Genomic DNA, 23334 nt, shown 5'->3' with positions numbered 1-23334 from the left:
CAGAATCAGAATCTGTAATCACAAAATGAACCATGGGTAATAATTTTAAAGGGTTCAAAGGGTTGAAAATTCTGTCATTAATTACTCACCCACATGTTGTTCCAAAACCGTAAGACTTTTATTCAACTTCAGAACACAAATGGAGATTTTTTTTATATGAAATCTGAGAGCTTTCTGTCCCTCCATAGACAGCCTATGCAACTATCACTTTCAAGCCCCAGAAAGGTAGTAAAGACATCATAAAAGTAATCCATGTGGCTGTGGTTTTACCTCAGTTTTATAAAGTGACACAAGTGCTTTGTTTGCGCAAAAAAACATAATTTACCACTTTATTTACAAAATAATAATCTCCAACGCACGTTCACGCAACAAATGTCGTGTAAACACAACTTGCATGCGTCATGGTGCTCTCGTGAACACGTGTCTTTGCTACCTTTTTTGGCTTGAAAGTGGTAGTTGCATAGGCTGTCAATGGAGGGTCAGAGAGCTCTCAGATTTCATTAAAAAGACCTTCATTTGTGTTTCGAAGATGAACGAAAGTCTTATGAGTTTGGAACGACATGCATGAGGGAGAGTAATTAAAGGGGCTCTATGTAGGAATGACACCCAGTGGTCAAAATAGGTACTGCAGTCCAAATTCAAAATATTGATTGCTCCGCCCCCTCGTTCAAAGACGCGGGTGGCCAGCTTGAGGACACGCAACAAGAGGGAGCGCAATTGACAATGAAAGCTGAGAAGACTTACACACTGCTGATGAGTTGATTTATCTGTGTTTTAATATGCTGTCGTTCATAGAGATTTTTAGATGGATGCAGAGGCTTTTTAGGTCAGGTAGAATCTGAGATTCTCTGACCCAGTTTGTTTGCTGGTTTCCATGGCTGCAGTACGCGGTGTTTCCCGCCAACTGGCAACCTGTGATGTCAAAATACTATTGGATAAACTGGCAGCACGCGGTTTCACACAGACCAAAACAAAGACAGACATTCCGACACGGAATGCACATTTCAAACTAGAATATCTGGCTGTAGCATTGTTTTTCTGAGAAACAAGTAGGTGAACTTAGCGTGTTTCCTAAATATCTGCAAACATATTGGGGTATTTTTATGCTTTATTAAAGTAAAAATCTTACATATAGCCACTTTAATGACAGAATTTTCCTTTTTGGGTGAACTAAACGCTTTAATATAGCAGCACTCCAGCAAGAAGCATTATCATAATTACAGCACATATACCAGAGGCCTCCCATATTTTAACCAATATGGGGGGCCTTAGAATATTGTGTTGGACAAAGGGGAAGTCAAAAAAGCTGAGAACCACTGATTTAGAAGATGCTTTTTTGGTGGCGCCCCCTTTTGAAAGTGGAAAGCCACTGCATTCACATCACATTTATGAGAGTGGCAGCATTATGCTTGTATTTTGGCTTTCAGAATAAGAGCTCATCAACAGCATGAGCTTAAAATGCCAATAAAGCCAATAAACACCTGTCCATCCTACGCTTTTCTGACCACGAAAACCATTCACATCCTGAAATATATCAATAAAAAATCTTGGGTGCACACTCTGTTATAGACATTATCATTTAATATGGAAACATGCTGGATTGGATTATTTCTGTAAAAACAATGATTTCCAACCTACAAATGTGTGATATGCACTCGTAGCCCTATTAACTGAACTTTTATGTTTCAATAAAGTGTTGAGTGATGTCTGTTACACATTGAGCGGCTACGACACACACTGTAAATCTCAAAATCTGTATGACCTTTTGATGATTGACACATTTAGTGGGTGTATGCAAGTTGTCATGGAAACACTTTGTTGTGACATCAAACTTCATGGTGTGCAGAAAGTAAACAGTCCAGTATCTGCCATAGTGTGACATTTACAGTGCACAACATGTCAAAAACTGAACACTTGCACTACAGCATTTCAACACATCAGATGGGACACGACATGCATTTACCACATGTTGTTTTACTTTTACTCTCATTCTCAGCACCTCTTCATCACCAATAAAAAGAGCAGTTGTTATTTATATACAATTACAAATACATTTTATAGGTACACACATACAAATTGAAAAGATAAAAATTGTTGTTTTCAACTTTTCTCAAGACTAACCAGTCAGAGTTAGTTTTAATGCAGTATGTATTTGGATTATTTTATCATCTTTACCCTTTCGTTGCATGAATCAATCTGCATGCAAGGAAGTGGTCAGCAGATGGAGGATTGCTGAGCTGCTGCAGTCCAAAAATATCATATAACCTACACTTCCTTCTCTTCCTTTTCTCATTTGCTTCATTTACTTAGCTGCTTTTCTATGTAAACTAATGTCTCTCCATTTTCAGCTCATTTAGCGCCGCGAAAGCAGAGAAACCCATAGCCAACAGGAAACAGATGTCCACCTCAGAACAAAAGGTCTGTGGCTTTCTGCATGTGTGTCTTTGTGTGTTTGATGTATGATGAAAAGAATCAACTCTTATCCACCAACCACCATTCATTAAGGCTGCTTGTTTTTGCAAGACAGAATATGAAGCGTGTACTGTATTTTCTAATGGTCACAGGTTTCAAAAACAAAGTAGCCTACTGCATCTGTTCAACAATGACCACTGGTGTCCACAACAATGCTGTGATTTAATGAACACCAGCACTGGGAAAATCAGAGAGATGTGGGGGAGCCACTGGAGGGTCAATCTAATGGCATCAAACACACACTTCATATTTCAGCTTTTGTTTTAACTGTTGTCATAGAGATGATTGCTGCTAGAAGAGCTTATTTTCTTTCCTTTTTTTCTGGTTAAGGACTATAGATGGTGAGGTCACTGTTGGAAATGAATGAAACAGATTGAGAGACATTGATAAGTGAAAGGACACACAGTTCTGTTTAACCACTCTTTCCCTGTCAGCCCTACCTCAGCTGCATGAGTAGGCTATTGCTTATTATTTATCTGCTATATGGACTGAATTGAATGGAATCTGTTCAAAGCAAAGGTAGAGGATGTAACTGATATTTGCAGCATGGTGACATGCTGTTCTGGTTTACATCTACAGATTTCTATTACTTTATATGAGTATACAGTTGGATTTACTATATATCCAAATCCAACTTGAAATATATAATAGGCAATTATATAGTTTACAGTTCGCAACAATATAACAATCACGCAGCTGAATATTATACTGTATATTATACTGTATATATCTGTACATGAGTGTACTGTGGGCAAAGTTGGATATAGTAGCTGTAGGTTGGAGTTATTAATTTACGCAGTGATACTAAAGATTATTAAAGGATTAATTCACTTTCAAATGAAAATTACCCCAAGCTTTACTCACCTTCAAGCCATCCTAGGTTTATATGACTTTCTTCATTCTGATGAACACAATCGGAGAAATATTAATAAATATCCTGACGCATCCGAGCTTTATAATGGCAGTGAACGGGATCAACAAGTATGAGCTGAAGAGAGTGCCTCCATCCACATCCATCCATCATAAACATACTCTACACGGCTCTGGGGCTAAAATACCTAGCTTCCGTATTCAAGTTACGAAGAAAGTGTAAACTGGCGTTGTGTCAGTTAATCTTTTTCCGTAAGTTGAATAGGGAAGGCGGTCTGGCGGAAGCTAGATATTTTACTTCAGAACTTGTTAAACATGGATATTTTTTACACAAATGCATCGGAGCCGTGTGAAATATGTTTATGATATATGGGTGTGGGTGGAGACACTTTCTTCAGCTCATACTGGTTGATCCCACTCACTGCCATTATAAAGCTCGGGTGCGTCAAGATATTTATTAATATTTCTCCGATTGTGTTCATCAGAAAAAAGAAAAAGTTTAGATGTTGTGTAAAAAAAACAAAAAGAGTAAAACTAACATGGGTGGAGCTTTGGACATAAAATCCCTCAATCTCAATATCACATACTGACAATGCTAAATTCCCTTCAGTGCACACCGTATAATTCATGAGAAGTCATAATGCAAGTCATAATAAGGCCTTTGTTTGACTATGATGATCAGCAGAGTCTACAAATCTGTTCCAATGACAATGGTTTGACCACATAATAAATCAACCAAGGTGAATTGTGAAAACTGAGCTCTTTATCTCTGGTAAATAATTGCGTGCCATGTACCGCTGGCTCCAGCCAAAAGGTTTCTGCCAGTAATGCTGCTGCTGTCATTGTGAGTCCTGTCACAAGTTCTGCTGCATGCCTCTCTTCACCAGAGGAACTGACTGTCAGTGTTACAGTGTTATAGTATCCTGATGCCATGGTTACTCTGGGTACACACTACTGCAAAACAGCCACCTGGCTTTCAAAAGTACAGTGTCTGAGAATGTGCAACTGGCTTTTTTAGAGAGGCATTTTTAAAACATATTTTAAAGGCTTATAAAATATAATATACCTATGAAAAATCTTTAAAAGCAGAATAAGCAGCCATTTTTTATAGCAGTTTGACATTAAATGGATGTAGGAGCAGAACATGATATTGAGCTTCAAGCAGAAGAGGAAGGAGAGTCTGAATTTTATACAGCTGGTTCAGGAACAGGATCTATCTTGCCGGTGCTATTTTCTAACCAAAACAATAGTCCCATTCTCAAGGAAAGGAAATCACAAGCGTAACTGCCAATGATATCATACTTCAGCTGTTGGTAAATAAACTTAAGTGGTTAACCACACTCTTATTCAGTGGATGTCATGACTCTCACAAATTCTATTACGTCTCTAAGCAGCTAGATTTTGCAATTTTTTTTTTTTTTTTTTTTATCTCAATTTGAAGTAGCTATAAAAAAAAGATTTTTCCACAACTCCATGTGTGACCATTAGCTAAAATTCTATTCACCTATGTTACGGCCTTGACAACAGGCTGTCTGTCAACTTTTTGACCTGGCAGAGAACAGTAGTAGTGTTCTCAACTGATAAGCCTATGAACATGTAGTGTTAAAATATACCAGGAGCTACAGCAGGTGTTTGGGACATGATTGTGTGCAGGTCCTGTTGAGGTCTATGCTACATACAGAATGCTCTTTCTCAATACAGTTTTACACAATTACACAGCCTCTAAGTAGTGTAGTTTAATTTTAATTCTGGATATTTGGATCTTTTTTGATCTTTTCTCAAGAAAGTCTGCAGTCATCTTGTCATGTATTTGTGTTACCCAAAATTGCTATATCACTAGAAGAAAAGATTCTATATAAAACCTTGGGATCTTTTTATGGATTTAGTTTGTTAAAAAAAAAAATTTATTCTTAATTTTGATCAAATTTTATTAATTAACAGCTCGTAAACATTAAATGAAATAACCTGTATGAAAGTATTATGCAATAATGTAAGACCTTTCTCTTTATATAGAACTTTTTTGGCATAAAGTATTCTTTAAAATCAAGCCCTTGGGTTCTATACAGAACCCCACTGAATCCCACTCCCAGCATGGCGGCTTTGGATTTACTCTGTATGGACATGTACGTACATAAATTGTGGAGCCTTAAAAATAAATGTCCTCTTGAAAAAAATTCTATTATGGATTCAGGACAACAATCATGCAAGGCTACATGTGCAGATTTTACTGAGCAGTAGAAATCGAGGTAAAAAAAAGGTAAAAGGTACAGGAATAATGATAGCTCTGGCTATGTTCAGAATGACATACTATTGTACTACTAGTACTACTTCTGCATTTTTCCACATGCCTGGAATATCCAGATAATGTGCAATACATCCAGGACACTGTGTGTGGAACGCACTGTGGGATACAGTAGCTACACATTTGACTTCTTGACCTTCCAGAAAACAGTATCAACTGTTATTTTTAACATCTCGATCATACTTCTATTTCACGTTTTAAACTGGATACAGTAAACTAACATTCTTTTCCAAACGAACATAGCCTGAGTCTGAGAGTCATTACCTGTTTATTTATCATCTTCAAAGAATGAGTGTGACTAGATTTATACCCCTTTATTAATCCTAATATTGCAGGGGTCTTTTGCAGTGTAAATGTTTATTACAAGATATTTTGAGTCAGAGTCGATAGCCTCGTGGGCAGCGCTCTGACATGTAGCGCAATTATGCTTTGGGCAATCCGAGCTTGAGTCCCATCTTGTGGACTTTTCTATTATCTAATCCAAATAAAGTCAAATTTACAAAAATACAATCACTAATTCTTTCAATTTTATATAATAACATAAAAAAATGAAATTAACAGATGATATTAAAAACCATTCATAACTCTAAACAAAAAGTGTCTAGGAAAACAGTTAAAGAGAAACTGATTTTATTTGTTTTAAATAAAAAAAAAAAAAAAAAAAAAAAAAAAAAAAATCATATTGCTTCCCCATCATGCCATCATTCAGCCACTCCCTCTACCCCAAACTTCATGTACCAAGAATGTTTCCATTCACAGATTGAACATTAATGTGTAAGTGGGTTGTTTGAGCAGCATTTGAGATGGAGGGAGTGGATTACACTCATAAGGGCCGACATCATGTGGCATGATGTTCATTTATAAAGTGACTAAAGTACTTGAGCAAGTACTAAAAGTGTAATAACAGAAAACATTAATGACATTAGATTTAAATACCACTAGAAGTACACTCGGTAATACATAACTCAAGTTCACTCAAACACAACTGGATCAGATTCAAACAACCAGACATATAAAAAAAGCTTATAAAAACAACAAAAAGGAAATGCAACAGTTCATAACAACAGTAATAATTTAAAAATTAGGTAACTTAATGTACAATAATGTACACAGACAAAAAAAATGAAAGTCATCATAGAAAACTAAACAAACTTTGGCATTTAACATATATAAATAAATAGTTTAAAATGGCAGCACTGCATTGAGTATTTAAAAAAACATTTGTGCAATGCTACAGCAAAGTCATAGTGAACTGTACTGGAATTAATGAAAGGCTAAATAGATGTATATAGTGTCTTAGTTTCCTCAAAAGATTCATTAAGTTGAGGGCCCAAGTCCAAGGCTTCAATCCATAAACAACTTTTACCATAATTTCATGAATACTTTATATAAGTGATTTTGATCTAAGACTGGACCTTATGACCCACTGTCAAATATGTCTATTTGCAATTTTATGCAATATGAGGTGTTTAGAATGACCAAATGACAACCAGCATTAGATGTTTTGTCCAGCAAAAAGGTCAGACAACAAAAACCACATTGCTGACATTCAGTGGTGTTTGCATAGGTTGCATCAGGTTCTGAGTGCTACATCAGTTTTTGTGTGATTGAACCAAAGCAGCTCATTTTTTAATAGAAAAACAAGACCGACCAAGTGCCAATGAGTAGTGATGCGTCTCTCTAATGTAATCTCTACACCATCGGGGTTCCTAATCTGGAGTTGGGCTTTGTGCCCTCCATATTTCTCTTTTTACCTGTCTGTTTGCGTTTTGCCACACGGGGACTTTCTTCTTTGATAATGCCCTCTTGGGGCATGGCAGGCTCCCCGCTTTCTCGACTCACGAACAAAGACAGATTATGGGACACCATCTCAAACCTCTGCTCTGCAGCTTTATGAACGGCCGCTTTCCTCTTGGTCCTGGGCTGAGGGGAGGGTAAAGCTTGTCCAGCTGCTGAGGAAGGCAAAGCACACTGGAGAGAAGAGGAATAGGTGGTGGCAGAAACAGCAGCAGTAGTAGCACAGGTGGGGATCGGAGCTCCGGCCAGGGCTGCGCTGCCAAGCCGTGCCATTGCTACAGGGATCTCCTCCAGAGATTCTGCAGAGTCAGAATGATACTCAGCAGGGGGGCCAGCGGCTTGAACTGGTGCAAGAGGCGGGAGGGAGGCCCGCAAGGGAAATGCTGGGAAGGGTAAGCGTTGACCAAGAGAGGAGGACACAGTGGCGGCAGCTACTGAGGACTCTATTTGTGTAAAGCACAGACACAGATCACAAAGGTAACTACTCACACACTGTTTCGCCAATATTAACACCACTGAAAAACACCATATAGATTTTTTTAAAGAATGATAAAGTAGCATTTGCTTCAATTATTACCTAATCTATAAGTCTTCAACCCTGCTCCTGGAGGCCCATCGCACTGCAAAGGTTTATATCCAACCTGCTTCAGGTTGTGATTTTCAAGCAATCTTGAAGAGCTTATTAGATGCTTATTAGCTGATTAGCTGCTTCAGGTGTGTTTGATTAGGATTGGAGCTAAACTCTGCAGGACAGTGGGCCTCCAGGAGCAGGGTTGAAGCCCTCGGACCTAATCTATTCAATTAAAGGCCATTTTAACAAGAATATAATGGGAAACTACATGCTACACTAAATGGCTAAACCTGTGTAAATAAAAACAGCTTATTTATGGAAGCCCATTTCCACCACATAAGAAAAAAATTATGACAAAATGAACTCGTGAGATAAAAAGTCATAATTATGCTATAAATCCTGATGATTAAAGGTGCAATGTGTACATTTTAGCAGCATCTAGCGGTGAGGTTGCAAACTGCAACCAATGGCGCTCAGCCCTCCTTTTCTGAGAAGCTACGGTGGACGTCTGTCCGACACAAGACAAAGATGTCGTCGTCTGAGACATCAGAGAGTAGCCAGTGAAGCAATGAGGTTTCTTCTTACTTCTAACAAACAACGGTCTCTGTTTCTAATTAAACAAGACTACTACTACTACTACCTCTTCGTGCGTATTCAACTTAGTGATGATACAAGCTGCCTCTAAAAACACAAACAATTTAGAAGAACAACAACACAGTGATGAAACGCGCTCTGAAAACATAGTTATATATATATATATTATTGCATTTCTGTCAATAGATCCTCCCAAATTTTACACATTGCACCTTTAAATTATATACAATGACATAAAAAGTCAAAATCTATGATATGACTTTTTAATCTCAATTTTGACTATCATAATTTGACTTTTTGTGAACTTTTCATGTGATAATTATAACTGTCATAATAGTGACTTTTTATCTCAATGACAATCTTGGCTGTCAGAATTTTGACTGTCATTGTTTTTTTTTTTTGTTAGTTGCTATGTCATAGCTTTGACTTGTGTCAAATATGACTGTTTGTGTCACAATTATTTTTTTTTTTTGTATGTGGCAGAAATAGGCTTCAATAAACACTAGATCAAACATTTGAACAAGGCACACAGGCAGTTAAGACCACAGAACAATTCAAACACTGTAAATACAAGTGAACAATGCACTGGATAATAAATAAAGTTATACATCAGGTGAAGACAACTATTAGCAGGTATCAACTTTCATATTATAGTTTTATTTTCTTAGTACAATACTCCAGCCTAAAGCAAACAGGGTGTTGTTCAGTGATACAGATCTGCCCGCTATTATTTAATATTATATCATAGCAACGTCTTCCATAACTTACTAAACTCCTAAACTAGTGACGCACTGTTAGGATTAGTCAGTTCCTATCTTAGTTTTGATGTTCAATATGTGATATGCTGCTAATATGTTGCAGCACTGTACATTTTATCTGTATTTGTGAATATAAATAAATGTTAATAAATAAATAACTATAAAATGCTAATATATAAAACATATCCTTTAATAATTGCATAATAAACATATGTGAATAAACGTATAATATTAATGTTTTAGCTGTATACCAGGCTAAACTTTCCAAACCTTCACCACTTACTTTCACTATTTCTTACTCTCATCTCTGTTCTGGCCTGTACTCCTCTGATCTTGGTATCACATATTACAGCACTTCTCATGTCCTTCTTCGACTTCTTTTAAAAAACATGAAAATATCATACCGACCCCAAACTTTTGAACGGCAGTGTAAATCAATGAGATATTATAGTCATAAGCTGATTGTGTATGTTTGTCTTACCCTGCTCAGCAGAAGTCTTTGGCATGCCTCTGTTGGTGCTGGTGTCAATGGACCTGTCACTGTTTACCTCAGCTGCAAGTTTGCGCACTTTCCTCTTTTTTTTCTATTGAAATAAATTAAATGGTTTTAGTACATATTGGGGCAGAAGGACGTTACAACTTCAGTAGAATGTACAGGCCATTGGTTGTGTAATTAGACCCTGAAATTAATATAAAATCGATTTTGTGTGTCTGGTCGTTGTGGTGTGTCACACCTGTGTGGGTTTGTGAGGGTGAGGTGATGCTTTGTGCTCTGTTAAGACAGCAGGGAGGAGCTCTTCTTCACCCATGTGCTCAGACGAGCCTCTGATCCGACCGTTGCCGTAATGCCTGCAGAGTTTTGTACACAAATGACCAAAGAACATTTCTACAGTGACTTTTTTTTTTTTTTTTTACTTCAAATGTTATACCACAGACAATAGCCCCTTTCAAACAGCAATCCTGATAAATTACCGTAAAATTACCAGAATGACTTTACCGGTAAATACACAAATACACTGTTCGCACAAGCAACGGCGTTCTGGCTTTTTCCCGGTAAGAAACCATTCACACATCAGCATCAAAATACCGGTAAATTCTATGATGTCAGTCATCAGAAATGATCTTTAAACGCTGCACCATTCATTTGCCTACATGAGGAAAAGCGCTTTAGTTTCAACAATATTCAATCTGACAACATTTTTCCCGTCTGAGTGACAGGCATAAGGGGATGATCAAACAAAATGCGTTTTTGTTCTTAAACACAAGACGCGCATAATAGTTTCCAACTGCAGAGCCGCAGCGTTGATGAATGAAAAAAGAAGGCAGAGTCTCAAGTGCGACACATTGAAAAAGCTGTGAAACATGGTGCAACGGTCAAAGATGTCCATCCATCTAGCTCATATTTACTGTACATAGAAAAACTATTAAAAAGCAGCAGAGCTTAGTGTAAACGTCATCACCATTAAAACGTATGATTGGCCCAAAGCAGACCTCTTACGTCAGGGCGTTCTGACTTCGTACGTGCTCATGCCGGTAATCTTTATTCTGCGTTCACACACAGCATCATACCGGTTATTTACCGGTAATGTTACAACTTCCCTTACTGGTAAATTGCCAGAACCGATTTACCGGTATTTCTGAAAAAGGTCTCTTGATCTCTTATCAGTAATTCACCAGTAAAAACTGTATGTGTGAAAGGGGCTAATGTGTCCACTGTTCCCTATGATCATGTGTTATGATTTCTAAAAGTGGAAAGAGCCAAGAGCCAAATGACAAAATGCAATGACAAACAAATTCTATGGAGTCACTGATGACTCAGCATGACTGTCGCCCTGTAAGATCACAGTACTGCTTTGCCACGTACAATCACATATCCACACTTTTCTTTAGCTCTATGTCATTGCTACCTGTTCCAGACACTCCAGCTAACAAGAAGGTTTACATCAGAATAGATATAACTTCATGGCTCAAGAGCACCATTAAATGTCCAACAGTAATATTTTACATTATTTACAGTTACAGCTCTGAGCTTCTTTAGCAATAATTTTTATTGAACAGACTGTTGTAGTCTCAACAATTGTTAGTGAATAGAGATTACTATTTAACTGTGAAGCCTTTAATGTATAATGTATCATGGGAAACAACTTTGCCACTATGACAACAATGTCAATGCTTGTTTTGTAATAAGCATTATGAAATACCGTTAATGGTGACTGTTTCTTATTACGCAATATGACACATAAGCAAAACAGACCCCAGTAACTGCTTCTGCAGAACTGGTCCAGTTAGGAGCCTGAGAAGTTTAATATCTAACAAACACTCGGTTCACAGGGCTTTCTCAATTAAACAAAAAGCTTAGCAAAATAAGGATTATTGTATTAAGCATACAGATGTATAGGGAACCTAAGGATTAATCCATCCAGATATAAAGAACAAATAAGTAAAACTAATTTAATCTACAACTGATCCTCTAGCTCACATTTTAACTGCTCCACAAAAGCATTAATATCCTTCATTCCTTTCCAGCTGAGTTCTCAAAGGACTGACATGATAGCATAATTGGCCAATAAAATAAATGAGATTATTTCTATTTTCACTCTTAAAGGAATCAATCATCCTCTTAAGCCACTATTAGAACAAAATGTGCAGAGTAACGTCGATTTGGCTGACTGTAGACATTAATGCGGGCAATGCTAAAGGGGATAGAAAGCCAAGTCTTGTGTGAACAGGAGACTGTTTTTCTATTCAATTATTTCTTCACGGTGTTTAGTAAGTCAGTGACATTTACTCACTTGCTTTAACAATGAGCTGTCTGGCCACATTTTAACACTTGTCTCATAATATACACTTTGGTTCAAAAGTTTGGAAGTTCTTTTTTGAAAGAAGTCTCTTATGTTCACCAAAGCTGTATTTATTTGTTCAAAAATACAGTAAAAAAAGAAAGAATAAAAATTACCCCAAACTTTTAAAAGGTAGTGTACTTAACATTAGCTCTTGAGTCACCGGCCATGTCATGAGTTTTATTTTAATGTACCATTAAATGCAATTAATGTAAAGCATCACAGTCTCACCGCCAAAAGTATTTCACAAAGCTAGATTATTAGGTTAAACTTTTAGGTTATTATTTTTAAGCCTGTAATCACATTTTATTAATCTAGCTGGAAAAACTTACGCTGTTCCTTCTTGGGAACACATGGCGGTTGGATCCTCTACCTCCATCTCAGGGTTGGTGTAGCCGAGTGTCCCACTATAACTGACCTGCTGCTGCAGCAGAACAATGATGGAAATAAAATCATGGTGAGAGAGAACAGGCATATCAGAGACAGAGATGCATTACTAATCACTATTGCTTTGAAAATGAGTAGTTGTCCCACATGAAACATTAGTTGGTACACTAAAAAAAAAAAAATCATCATATGATTAAGATCCAATTTAGCATCGACATCCAAGAAGCACAACCTTGTGGAGAAAAAAAGATGAACACCATATCTATATTTGCTCAAACTAGCTGAATCTTTTTTATTATAGCAACACAACCTCTCAACCAATAACAACAATAGGTAAATTTGCATAAGTGTTGATATGGATGAATGTTTTTTGTGTGTGATTTTTTCCCATTTTGAGAACAGGAGTGTAGAATCTAAGAGTACATACGTGCAAGTTTGCGTGTCTTATGGGTGTGGGACACCGATGGCACATCTGTGCTTGTGTATGTGGCAACATGTATGATTACAGAAATGGCAGCCCTGCCCAACACAACAATTTACATAAGGAGCAAAAAGCAAACAGTTCTTAAGGAACAGTGAAGTCACATGCACACTTATCAGTTAAAGGGTTAGTTCACCCAAAAATAAAAATTCTGTCATTAATTACTCACCCTCATGTTGTTCCACACCCGTAGGACCTTAGTTCATCTTTGGAACCAAATTAAGATATTTTGATGAAATCCAAGAAGTATATGACTCCTCAATAGACAGCAATTTAACCACCACTTTCAAGTTCCAGAAAGGTACTAAAGACATTGTTAAAATATTTGATGTGACTACAGTGTTTCGACCTTAATTTTATTAAGCGACGAGAATACTTTTTGTGCGCAAAAACGAAACAAAAATAATGACTTTATTCAACAATATCTTCACTTCTGTGTCATTCTCCTGCACTATTTACGTCCAGCGCTTCCAGGTTCTACGTCAGAACGGCGGCTCAGTATTGGCCAACGCTGTTCAGCGCTTCCAGGTTCTACGTCAGAACGGCGGCTCAGTATTGGCCAACGCTGTTCAAGTGAGCAGCACGTGATGCATGCGTGTGATGCTGATGCAGGAGCCGGCCAATAATGACTTGGCGTTCTGATGTAGAACCTGGAAATGGTGAACGTAAAACAGCGTAAGATAATGACACAGAAGAGAGGATATTGTTGAATAAAGTCGTTATTTTTGTTCCATTTTTGCGCACAAAAAGTATTCTCGCTGCTTCATAAGGTTGAACCACTGTAGTCACATCAACTATTTTAACAATGTCTTTAGTACTTTCTGGAACTTGAAAGTGGTGGTTAAATTGCTGTCTATGGGGGAGTCAGAGAGCTCTAGGATTTCATCAAAAATATCTTAATTTGTGTTCTGAAGATTACCGAAGGTCTTACAGGTGTGGAACGGCATGAGGGTGAGTAATTAATGACAGAATTTTCATTTTTGGGTGAACTAACCCTTTAAGGCTGGGGTCAACTTACATAACCCTTCCAGAAAGCACACACTACAAACCTAGCCTGCCTAGGTGAAAGATTCTTGCAAAATATCATACATTCAGAACTGTAAAAAGTTATATTGTTTGTTACATACTTAATTTATTATCAAAAGTTTGGGGATGGTAAGTCTCTTATGCTCAACAAGGTTGCATTTTTTAATCAAAAATACAGTAAAAACAGTAATATAGTGAAATATTATCACAATTAAAAATAACTTTCTATTTGTATGTATTTTAAAATGTACTTGTTTATTCCTGTGATGGCAAAGCTGATTTTTCAGCATCATTACTCTAGTCTTCAGTGTCACATGATCCTTCAGAAATCATTATAATATGCTGATTCTGTGTTCAGATAACATTTCTTCTTATTATAAATGTTGAAAACCTTTTTTCGGGATTCTTTTAAGAATAAAATGTTCAAAGAACAGCAATTATTTGAAATAGATTTAGACAGTTTAATGATTCCTTATCTAATAAAAGTCTTAATTTCTTTTTCTTTTTTTTTTAAATCTAACTTTTGAATGGTAGCACATGTATACACATTTAAAAATTATTGCAATTAATTAAGCCCCTGGAGCAGTACATAAATTCAATAATGGGGAAAAATTGAGTCGTACTGTCAAAGAGCAACATGTTACTGTAATGCCTGCTTATAGCAAAGTACAGTGCCAATGTCTATCAAGGCAGGATCACACTGTCCTCAGAACACACATCATGCGCTCCGTGGCAGGAAGTGAACTCATGGTGTGCGCTCATTTCCTATAGTTTAGTGTGAGCTCAATGTTTTTTTCAATGTGCCGCCCCTGTGAGGATTTGGCAGTAGCATGTTGGAGTAGTTTTCCTGGGAATGTGTTAATTGCTCTGAGAAGCAACTGTGCAGATGATTTCGTCCCCACACTAGGTTGTTTTAACAACCTGGTTGTTACAACAATTAGGTTGCCATGAGTTATCCACCCTGATGATTACATATGTGGGCAACACAGCTCTGTTTTCAGTATTCAAATTCAGTACACAAGCCTACATAGGGAATCTGATAGATTTGTGAACAGATAATTGTTACTTCAAAAGCTCAAAAAACTAAACCACTATGGAATGTTGTTTAGGAAGTGTGGAGTCGTGGCAATACATACTCTACCGTTCAAAAGTTGGGGTCAGTATGATTTTTAATGTTTTAGAAAGAAGTCTCTTATTCTCACCAAGGCTGCTTTATTATTATTGCTATTATTGCAAATTATTATTGCTCTGTTTTCTATTTTAATATATTTTTAAATCCACATAGCAGAGATGTTCATGAGTCTATTGTCTGGAGTCCGAGTCAAGTCTGAAGTCTTTATCACTGGAGTCCGAGTCTGAAGTCTGAAGTCTATTAAAATGCGACTCGAGTCCGAGTCACTAACTCGAGTGCCCATCTCTGCCACATAGTGAACTACTATTATAGTAGTATGCTGATTTGGTGCTCAAAAAACATTTCTTATTATTATCATCAATGTTGAAAACCATTGTGCTGTTTAATATTTTTGCTGAATGTGCGATACATTTTTTTAGGATAACTTTTTTTCATTTTTACTTTTAAACAAAAAGAAATTGTGTAGACATTGTGCATCAAAATGTAAAATGACCACTGTACCTTGATAAGATTCATCTTGGGAATCCCAGATTCATTTTCTGGAGGAGGCTTTCTAGAATCTCTGGCCTCTTGCCGATGCCGCTGTCGCACAATATACTCATATGTGCTAAGTCTGTTCCACACTGAAGAAGAGAAAGATGGAGTGAGAGAGTGAGACAGAGAATCTGACACAAAATGTCTACTGCCATATCACCCATACACATCGCATCATTCATATTACCATTCAGAATAGGAACCATATCTACATATTATTCTTATAATTAGGCAAAACCTGAAATGTACTAAGCGTAGATGTGGACGTTTATTTCTCATTTGATCTCAAAAATAGGTTCAAGATTTGAACCAAGTTCTACTGCCACTGGATTTCCTTGGAATGCCCCCTTGTGGCACACAGTGAGATGTCGCTCATGCATAACAAGGCTCCATATAGCATACATAATTTCAATAATTTTCTTTTTTTTTTTTTTTTTACATTTATGTTTTCTTCTATTGTTAATTTGATTCGGTTCAGCCAGAAGCATCTCTACTGCAAGCCGACAAATCCACATATATAAATATTTAATTATAATAACAATCAGAGCAACAAGACATCAAATAACCTCAGAACCAAAGCCTGATTACAGGTTGACTGTCTCTGTCGGTGAGGCTTCAGAAAATTAACTGATCTTGCCTGTGGTGTTTTGTTGTTATGGTTACTAAGGCTGGCACTACAGCTACACAGATCTGCCTGAGATGAAGGTAGGCAGCATACGGCAGTGAGTGACCCAAACAGTTTTGTGGTAATCAAACTGCGGTCTCTTACGCAGAAGAATTAATATTTCATCTGAGCTTCCTGCTTATTCCAGACATCAAGAAAATACACCTTCACCTCTTGGCACAGTTCAAAATGAGCAGGTAGTTAATATTTAATTGCAGTAAACAACGCTTCAAAGATATATTTGTAACGACATATGCAAATATATGCCTATTTCTTTTAAAGTGTGCTGCATTGACTTTTAATGCATTCAGTTCCTTATTAAGAATGTGAGTCCACTATAAGCCTAGTAGCAGTTTAATTTTCATTTAACTTTTATTTAACCAGGCAAGTCATTAAGAACAGAAATGTAATCTTTGGTTAATATTGAAGGCAGAAGTGGGCATTGCTGGGGAGTGATCTCTCACACTACTGTTCAAAAGTTTGGGGGTTTGTAAGATTTGTTTTTAGAGAAATTAATACTCTATTCGGCAAGGATGAATTGATTATTGATCAAAAGTGACAGTAATGACTTTTACATTGTTACAAAATGAATGTTGTTCTTTTTAATATTCTATTCATCAAAGAATCCCGTATCACACTTTACACAAAAATATTAAGCAGAACAACTATTTTCAACATTGATAATAATAAGAAATGTTCATTGAGCACCAAATTAGCATATTAAAATTATTTTTGAACGATCTTGTATCACCCTAAAACTGGAATAATGGAGCCTGAAAATTCAGCTTTGCCATCACAGGAATAAATGACTTTCTAAATCATATAAAATTAGAAAACATTATTTTAAATTGCAATAATATTTCGCATTTTACGTTATTTTGATCAAATAAATGCAGCCATGGTGAGCGTGAAAGCTTTCTTTCAAAAACATAAAAACCTCAAACTTTTGAACGGTAGGTTAGGTAGATGAGTGTACTCACTGAGGTATATGTGGAAGCAGAGTAAGTGGCCCAGCAAAAGTGCAGACAGTAGGCCCAGAGCAATGGTGACTCCTGCTAGAGCGGGAATGGCTGGACCTGCTGTGGTGACTGGAGCCACCGGCAGAAACACAAACCACACCACAGATTCATTCCTTACTGCAGACAGAAAGACAAAGATGATTAAAGAGGATGAAAGCCTTGACACATGGACAGAAATATCACATGTACTGTATTATATGTTGCTGTGTGTAGTAGGACCAACTTCTGTACATTTAAAAGCACACAAAACACCTCTTACCCTGTTGAAAGTGCTTGTCAGATCGAAGCTTTGATGGGTCCAAAAAGAACTCTATAAAAACATAACTAGCCATAACTACAACCAAAACAATCCCCAGGAGAGCAGAAATCACACTATTGAGAAAAAGCCTGTCACAAATAGAAAAAGATAGAAAGAGAAACAATTAAGAAATACATTGATTTTCAGGTCTTCAAAGAGATTTTTTTAGACTAAATGCTATTTTATGTATGTGTATAAAGGTGAATTTGTGGATGTCATGCTGCTTGGACATAATGTTACATAAGTGATGTCATAAGTACTTTATTCACACTGACTGTGCATTTAATGAAAAGACATGTGCTACACTACAAGATAAAAAAAAACCACACATGACTGATTCATTGGTAAGCATCCCAAAGGTCTGCCCGTGAAAATAAAACTCACAAACGAAAAGAGTGTTTGTATGTGATGCTAAGCAACAGCACTTGATCTCATGATTGCTTTATGACTTCCATTTGAGAAAACATTACATATGTCATAAAATCATGAAATGTTTCATGTCAGCATACTGGATATGGTGCATCTGAATGTTACATCTTTTTTTCTGAATAGTTTGACACAGTATCTACCTTGAAGACCCACACAGTTAAAATATCTATCCATGGATACGGCAGAACATGGAAAACAAACCCACACAATAGTGAAAACGACTCACCAGTAGTTTCTGCTGCCCACACAATTGTTCAGCCATCGACAGTGGTGGTCAAAGCTTGCCACACACTTATTACACGCACTACAGTGTTTTGATTTAGGGCCCCTGGAAAGTACAAATTTACAGGTTGTGGGACAGAATAGAAGAGCTGCTTGAAAAAGTTGCACACTTGGACACAATTCATTGTTCGGTAGAGCACTGGGCAGAACAGATTGTGAATCCAGTCAAATTTGCAAACGCTATGTCAGGATCCACCATCGAACATTAATTCAGGAGATGATAAATGAAGAAAAATATGAACTCAGAAAACCACTTGAAAACAACCATCACTCAGTCTGTCAGATGCAAAGTAGTTATCTGTCAGTTAGCGTCAAGTTGCACTTTAAACTTAAAGAAACCGCAGCTGTCAAATTAATGACAGTATATATGCAGTCTGTCAGCATTAGAAAGTGCTGCTATCAGTAGTTTAGTCATTTCCAATTGAAAACTTAAAAGAAGTCAATAATAGTAATTTTCAGCATTGTTTTTATATTGCTATTGCAGCTATATTAATAAAGAAATAAGGTTGAATAAAACAAAGGGTGTGCACTACAATCATTTTACTACGGTAAAGGGGGTTAAATCATGCCAAACAACATCCTGTGGTAATCACTATAACACACAACCCATTGTGGCTTATTGATGTAATAAAATATGCATGAAAGGGGCAAAGATGCATTGAATCTGATTTAGGAAGTGGTTTTCTCGTTGTCTGTACACACATACATACCCGCATAACAAGAGAGAAATAGACAGCAGCATGTCTGTACTTACACATCTACTTCACAGAGGTAGCAGTGACAGTTCTCGATGACGTGTGCATGTTTGGTGCGGTCAAACACCGGCATGGGTCCCTTATAACTTTTAGCTCGGACATTATAATCTGCAGGGTCGATGGAGACGGCCATCAGGTGCATGAAGAGGTGACAGACAAATGTAATTGCTGTACACTGAGCTCTGAGTTAAAGACTGATAACTTGATCAGACTGGCTGTATATAATTCACAAGGTTCCAACTTCCAAGGGAGGGTACAGGTAAACAGACCTGCATAATAATAACAACATGCAGATGTGTGCAGGAATAGCTTCATTGCAGGCCACATGACAAACTCTAAAACAAGGATACAATATATCCGGCTGGGATCCAGTGTGTGGGGAGCAAAGGCACAAATACGCCAAAGCCAGTAACAGCAAAGTAGAGATAAAGCAGCCAGGCCAGGAGCTGGAAAGGGTGCGGGGGCCAGCTCCAACCATTGGTCCGAGAGCATAGGGGCACATCAGCTCTCCTGGGTCCCCCCTCGCTCACTGGGGCTGTGCGGTTGGAGTTCTTACTGCAGACGTCCATGAGAGGGGATCCTCCTTCTGTCACTCCTGCCATTTAAATATTTGCAGTAGGTTTTACTTCTAAAGTCACCATGAAATCAAAATTGGCAATTCTTATTTTTTCGAATACTGTAGCATTTATTATGATTTTCCATGCACATCATTATCTTTTTTTATAAATAACTTCCCCTCCTATTTGCAGCAACATTTCTTCTTTCTCTGACGACGCGTTTACTGGTGTGAGAACGGGACAACCTGTCACTCACAGGAGATTGCAGCAATAGCAAAATAGCAAGCCACAACCATCCAAATTCGCAATGGACAAAATCCCGCCTTACATTTTTTCTCATTCAAGAAGCCATTTTATTTGGCTTATGTGTCACAATACGGAGGAAAAGACTACCACAACTTCCGTTTCAAGCCGACTTTAACATATCAAAGGTTTGATTAGACTTTGCAGACTTCTTAAAGGTGCAGTGTGTAAATTTTAGTGGCGAGGTTGCGAATTGCAATATAGAGAAGCTACGGTGGCCAACACAGGACAAAAATGTTGTCGTCTGAGATAGCAGAGAGAAGCCAGTAAAGCAAACACTCTGTAGAGCAGTTTGTCCATTTCTGTCAATCGATCCTCCTAAAATTTACACATTTCACCTTTAAAAGGGATGGTTCACCCAAAAATGAAAATTCTTTCATCATTTACATCCTCAAGTCATTCCAAACCTGTATTACTTCCTTTTTTTTAACATATGAGGATATTTTCTTCTGTGACTTACTTTCACTGAAGAAAGTAAGTCATACAGATTTGAAATGACATGAGGATGAGTACAAGATGACAGAATTTTCATTTTTGGGGTGAACTATTCTTTAAAATTATATCAAAAACTCTGGATCAACATGCACCATTCCAAATTTTGCTATATATCCTAATCATTGTTAACATGTATTCATTACTTCAGTGAGCTCATTGTTTCTACCTTAAATTAATACATTGCTGAAATTAATACATTGTTAGCTAACTGTGTGATTTGTATATGTACATTCCTGAAATTACATAATTTGGACACAGTCACCTCTGATAACAGATTACTCTAAATTGTTATGTTGATGCATTTTCTGTAAAGCTGCTTTGAAATGATATGTATTGTGAAAAGCACTATACAAATAAATTATGAAAAAAAAAAAAAATGTGAAAACCACAATAACGTTTACAATTTACAGTATTGTATTTCTAAATTACTTCATCCAGAATTTATTAAAAAATTAACTTTTTTAAATGTATATAAAAGATTTTTTTCTCATTTAACAACATTTTTATGATGAATAAAAATTTGATGGCTACACCACTTGTCAATTTAGACACATTCAAACAAAGATTTTGTAGAAAATTGTTTAAACAATTTTTTTTTTTTTTCCAAAATGTTTGACACCACATGATGTAACGCTCAGAACATTTACAGTAATTTGAGGTAGAATGTGAACTGCGCATGTGCATAGAGTGTGTGCATCTGTAAGAGAATGTGAAAGGTGAGCAGGAGAAGAGATAACCGCTCTACCGACTTTGTACTCTTTTCCCTCTTATTTTCCTTTTTCTATTTGTGACCTAAGTTGAATGTTTATTTGTATCTTTTCCTCTCACTTCATCCCCATGTATGTGGACGAGTGTGACAATGTATAAATCATTTTATTAAACCCGGGGAAAATACGCCAGCTCTCGCCTCACGTGCATCATTTCCTCGAGCTCTACACATTTTTTTTTTCTCTCTGGGCAACAACATTTCAACTCTGCGTTACAATGAGTGCAAAAAAAATTATATTTCTAGAAATGTGTTTTAAACTAGTTTCCTTTTTATTAACTCGGATATTCTTATAGTGCATTGACCTATTATAGCTCATGAAACCATGCATTATGAACCATGAAACTCACCTGCTCAGTTATTGATGACAGGACTCTGGGCTGCTCCACCATATCTGAATCAGCCAACATTACCTGCACTGTTTTTTCTTTACACGAAAACTACCACTAACTTGACACATCTTTGAGCCTTACTCATCCACAGCACCAACACAGCAGCTTTGAGCGGCGGCTAACTCTATCTTTACTCATTTACTGCATCTGTAGCCTGAGAGCGGAGCGGTCGTCTCAGTAACCCAAATCTCTCATCACGTTCTCATGCTGTGGGTAAACTAATCTCGTCTAGATGTAGTAATTAACTTGCAATATTGCACCAAACCAATAAGAGACTTGAAACTGACCTAATGTTAACCGCTTGTTGTGCGTGGAGAGCACGACTAACTGTACCGTTAACTAATCATTTTGCAAACAAATCACATTTTACAGTAACGCGCACATCTAGATCAATATCCAAAGCGTTTTATCAATCTAATCAACCCAGGCTGCTTAAAAGACTACACAAATACCAACAAGTAAAGGTTTTATAATAGAGCAGAAGCACTAAATCCAGTATTGTCGGCATATAATGACAATTTGTGTATTTAATAGCTGCACCTACATCCGGGAAAACAGTTACACTTCTATTTCAAATTAAAAGTCCTTACCACTAAATACGAATGTAAATATTATATACTTGTAAAATACTATTATGATTATAAATTGATTTTTTATTATTATTCATAAAATGAACTCTAAGAGAGAGGCAAATACTAAGGTTTTTTTTTGTTGTTGTTATTTCGTTGAATGCAGATACTTTGTGCTGATACATTTTCTGTTTTACAGCATCACAAGATTTTCAGTGTTGCGCTATAGGCAGTTTTACACTAGATGGCAGCAATAAAATGTTTTAAAACTATTTATGAAAAACTATTTATGAAAAACATTTTTTTGTTTATTTTCACAAGTATTTTTGTTACCATTATATCTCATGGCTAGTTAATGCAAATTGAAAATTCTTTCGTCATTTACCCTCGTGACATTCCAAACATGTATTCTTTCTTCTGTCTAATATTATATATAACTTCTTTTCTTCAAAAATAAGTGTGTTCCACAGAAGAAAGAAAGGCATACAGTTTTAGCATGAGGGTAAATGATGACAGAATTTTCTTTCTTTCTTTCTTTCTTTCTTTCTTTCTTTCTTTCTTTTTTTTTTGTGAACTATTATTTATTTTAATATTATTTCCTGGAGAAGCTACACACTGTTTTTGTTAGTGCTACTCACACAGTTCAAACATCTATAGCCTACTGGACATCAAAATGTTCACTCAAAATTGTTGTATGAAAAAAATAAATAAATAAATGTCTGCCATTTCATAACAGTTACATTCATAACAAATGTCCAAAGATATTCCAGATAAAAAAATGTTTCTAAGCTTGTTCTAACACCCAGAAGTTAGTCTGACAACCTTATTGTTGCCATATGTCAAGAAAATCAAACAAATCTGTCCATTGATGTTTTAAAGATATTTTAAAGGCTTCATTACCATTTTATCTGCTGTATGAACTGCAGCGTCTTGTAAGTGCACTAAGCATTTGTTTTAGTTGTTATATAAGCATTATTTAACAAAACAACAACGACAACAACAACAACAAACACATTCTTGTGTGGCATATGAACATCTCCT

The 23334-nt window shown here is 36.7% G+C and overlaps 1 protein-coding gene across 2 annotated transcripts; it reads right to left on the bottom strand.

Moving 5' to 3' along the window:
* Positions 1 to 6065: 6065 nt before the first annotated feature.
* zdhhc1 (zinc finger DHHC-type containing 1) lies at positions 6066 to 22288 on the bottom strand. Of its 2 annotated transcripts, none has more exons than XM_051900492.1 (11): positions 21683 to 22288; positions 19562 to 19806; positions 19211 to 19386; positions 18401 to 18502; positions 17707 to 17834; positions 17409 to 17564; positions 15732 to 15853; positions 12537 to 12625; positions 10099 to 10213; positions 9846 to 9948; positions 6066 to 7884 (listed from the first exon to the last, which is right to left on the bottom strand). In XM_051900492.1, the coding sequence occupies exons 2-11, from the start codon at positions 19778 to 19780 to the stop codon at positions 7337 to 7339; spliced, it is 1758 nt and encodes a 585-aa protein (XP_051756452.1). In that variant the 5' UTR covers positions 19781 to 19806; positions 21683 to 22288; the 3' UTR covers positions 6066 to 7336. The 2 variants fall into 2 exon arrangements, with proteins under 2 accessions (XP_051756452.1, XP_051756451.1); XM_051900491.1 differs by having other exon boundaries at positions 12537 to 12628; positions 21683 to 22287.
* Positions 22289 to 23334: the final 1046 nt, after the last annotated feature.

The sequence above is a fragment of the Ctenopharyngodon idella genome, chromosome 7 (genome assembly GCF_019924925.1).
Source record: "Ctenopharyngodon idella isolate HZGC_01 chromosome 7, HZGC01, whole genome shotgun sequence".
In the NCBI taxonomy this organism is placed as follows: Eukaryota; Metazoa; Chordata; class Actinopteri; order Cypriniformes; family Xenocyprididae; genus Ctenopharyngodon; species Ctenopharyngodon idella.
The sequence above is the reverse complement of the archived record's forward strand: the minus strand, read 5'-3'. Positions and strand labels throughout refer to the sequence as shown.

Coding starts and splice junctions, on each gene's coding strand:
- zdhhc1 (XM_051900491.1), bottom strand. CDS start 19,780: ATGGACGTCTGCAGTAAGAACTCCAACCGCACAGCCCCAGTGAGCGAG. Junction 17,835..18,400: donor GTGGGCAGCAGAAACTACTG/GTGAGTCGTTTT, acceptor TATTTGTGACAG/GCTTTTTCTCAATAGTGTGA. Junction 9,949..10,098: donor ACCCTCACAAACCCACACAG/GTGTGACACACC, acceptor TTATTTCAATAG/AAAAAAAAGAGGAAAGTGCG.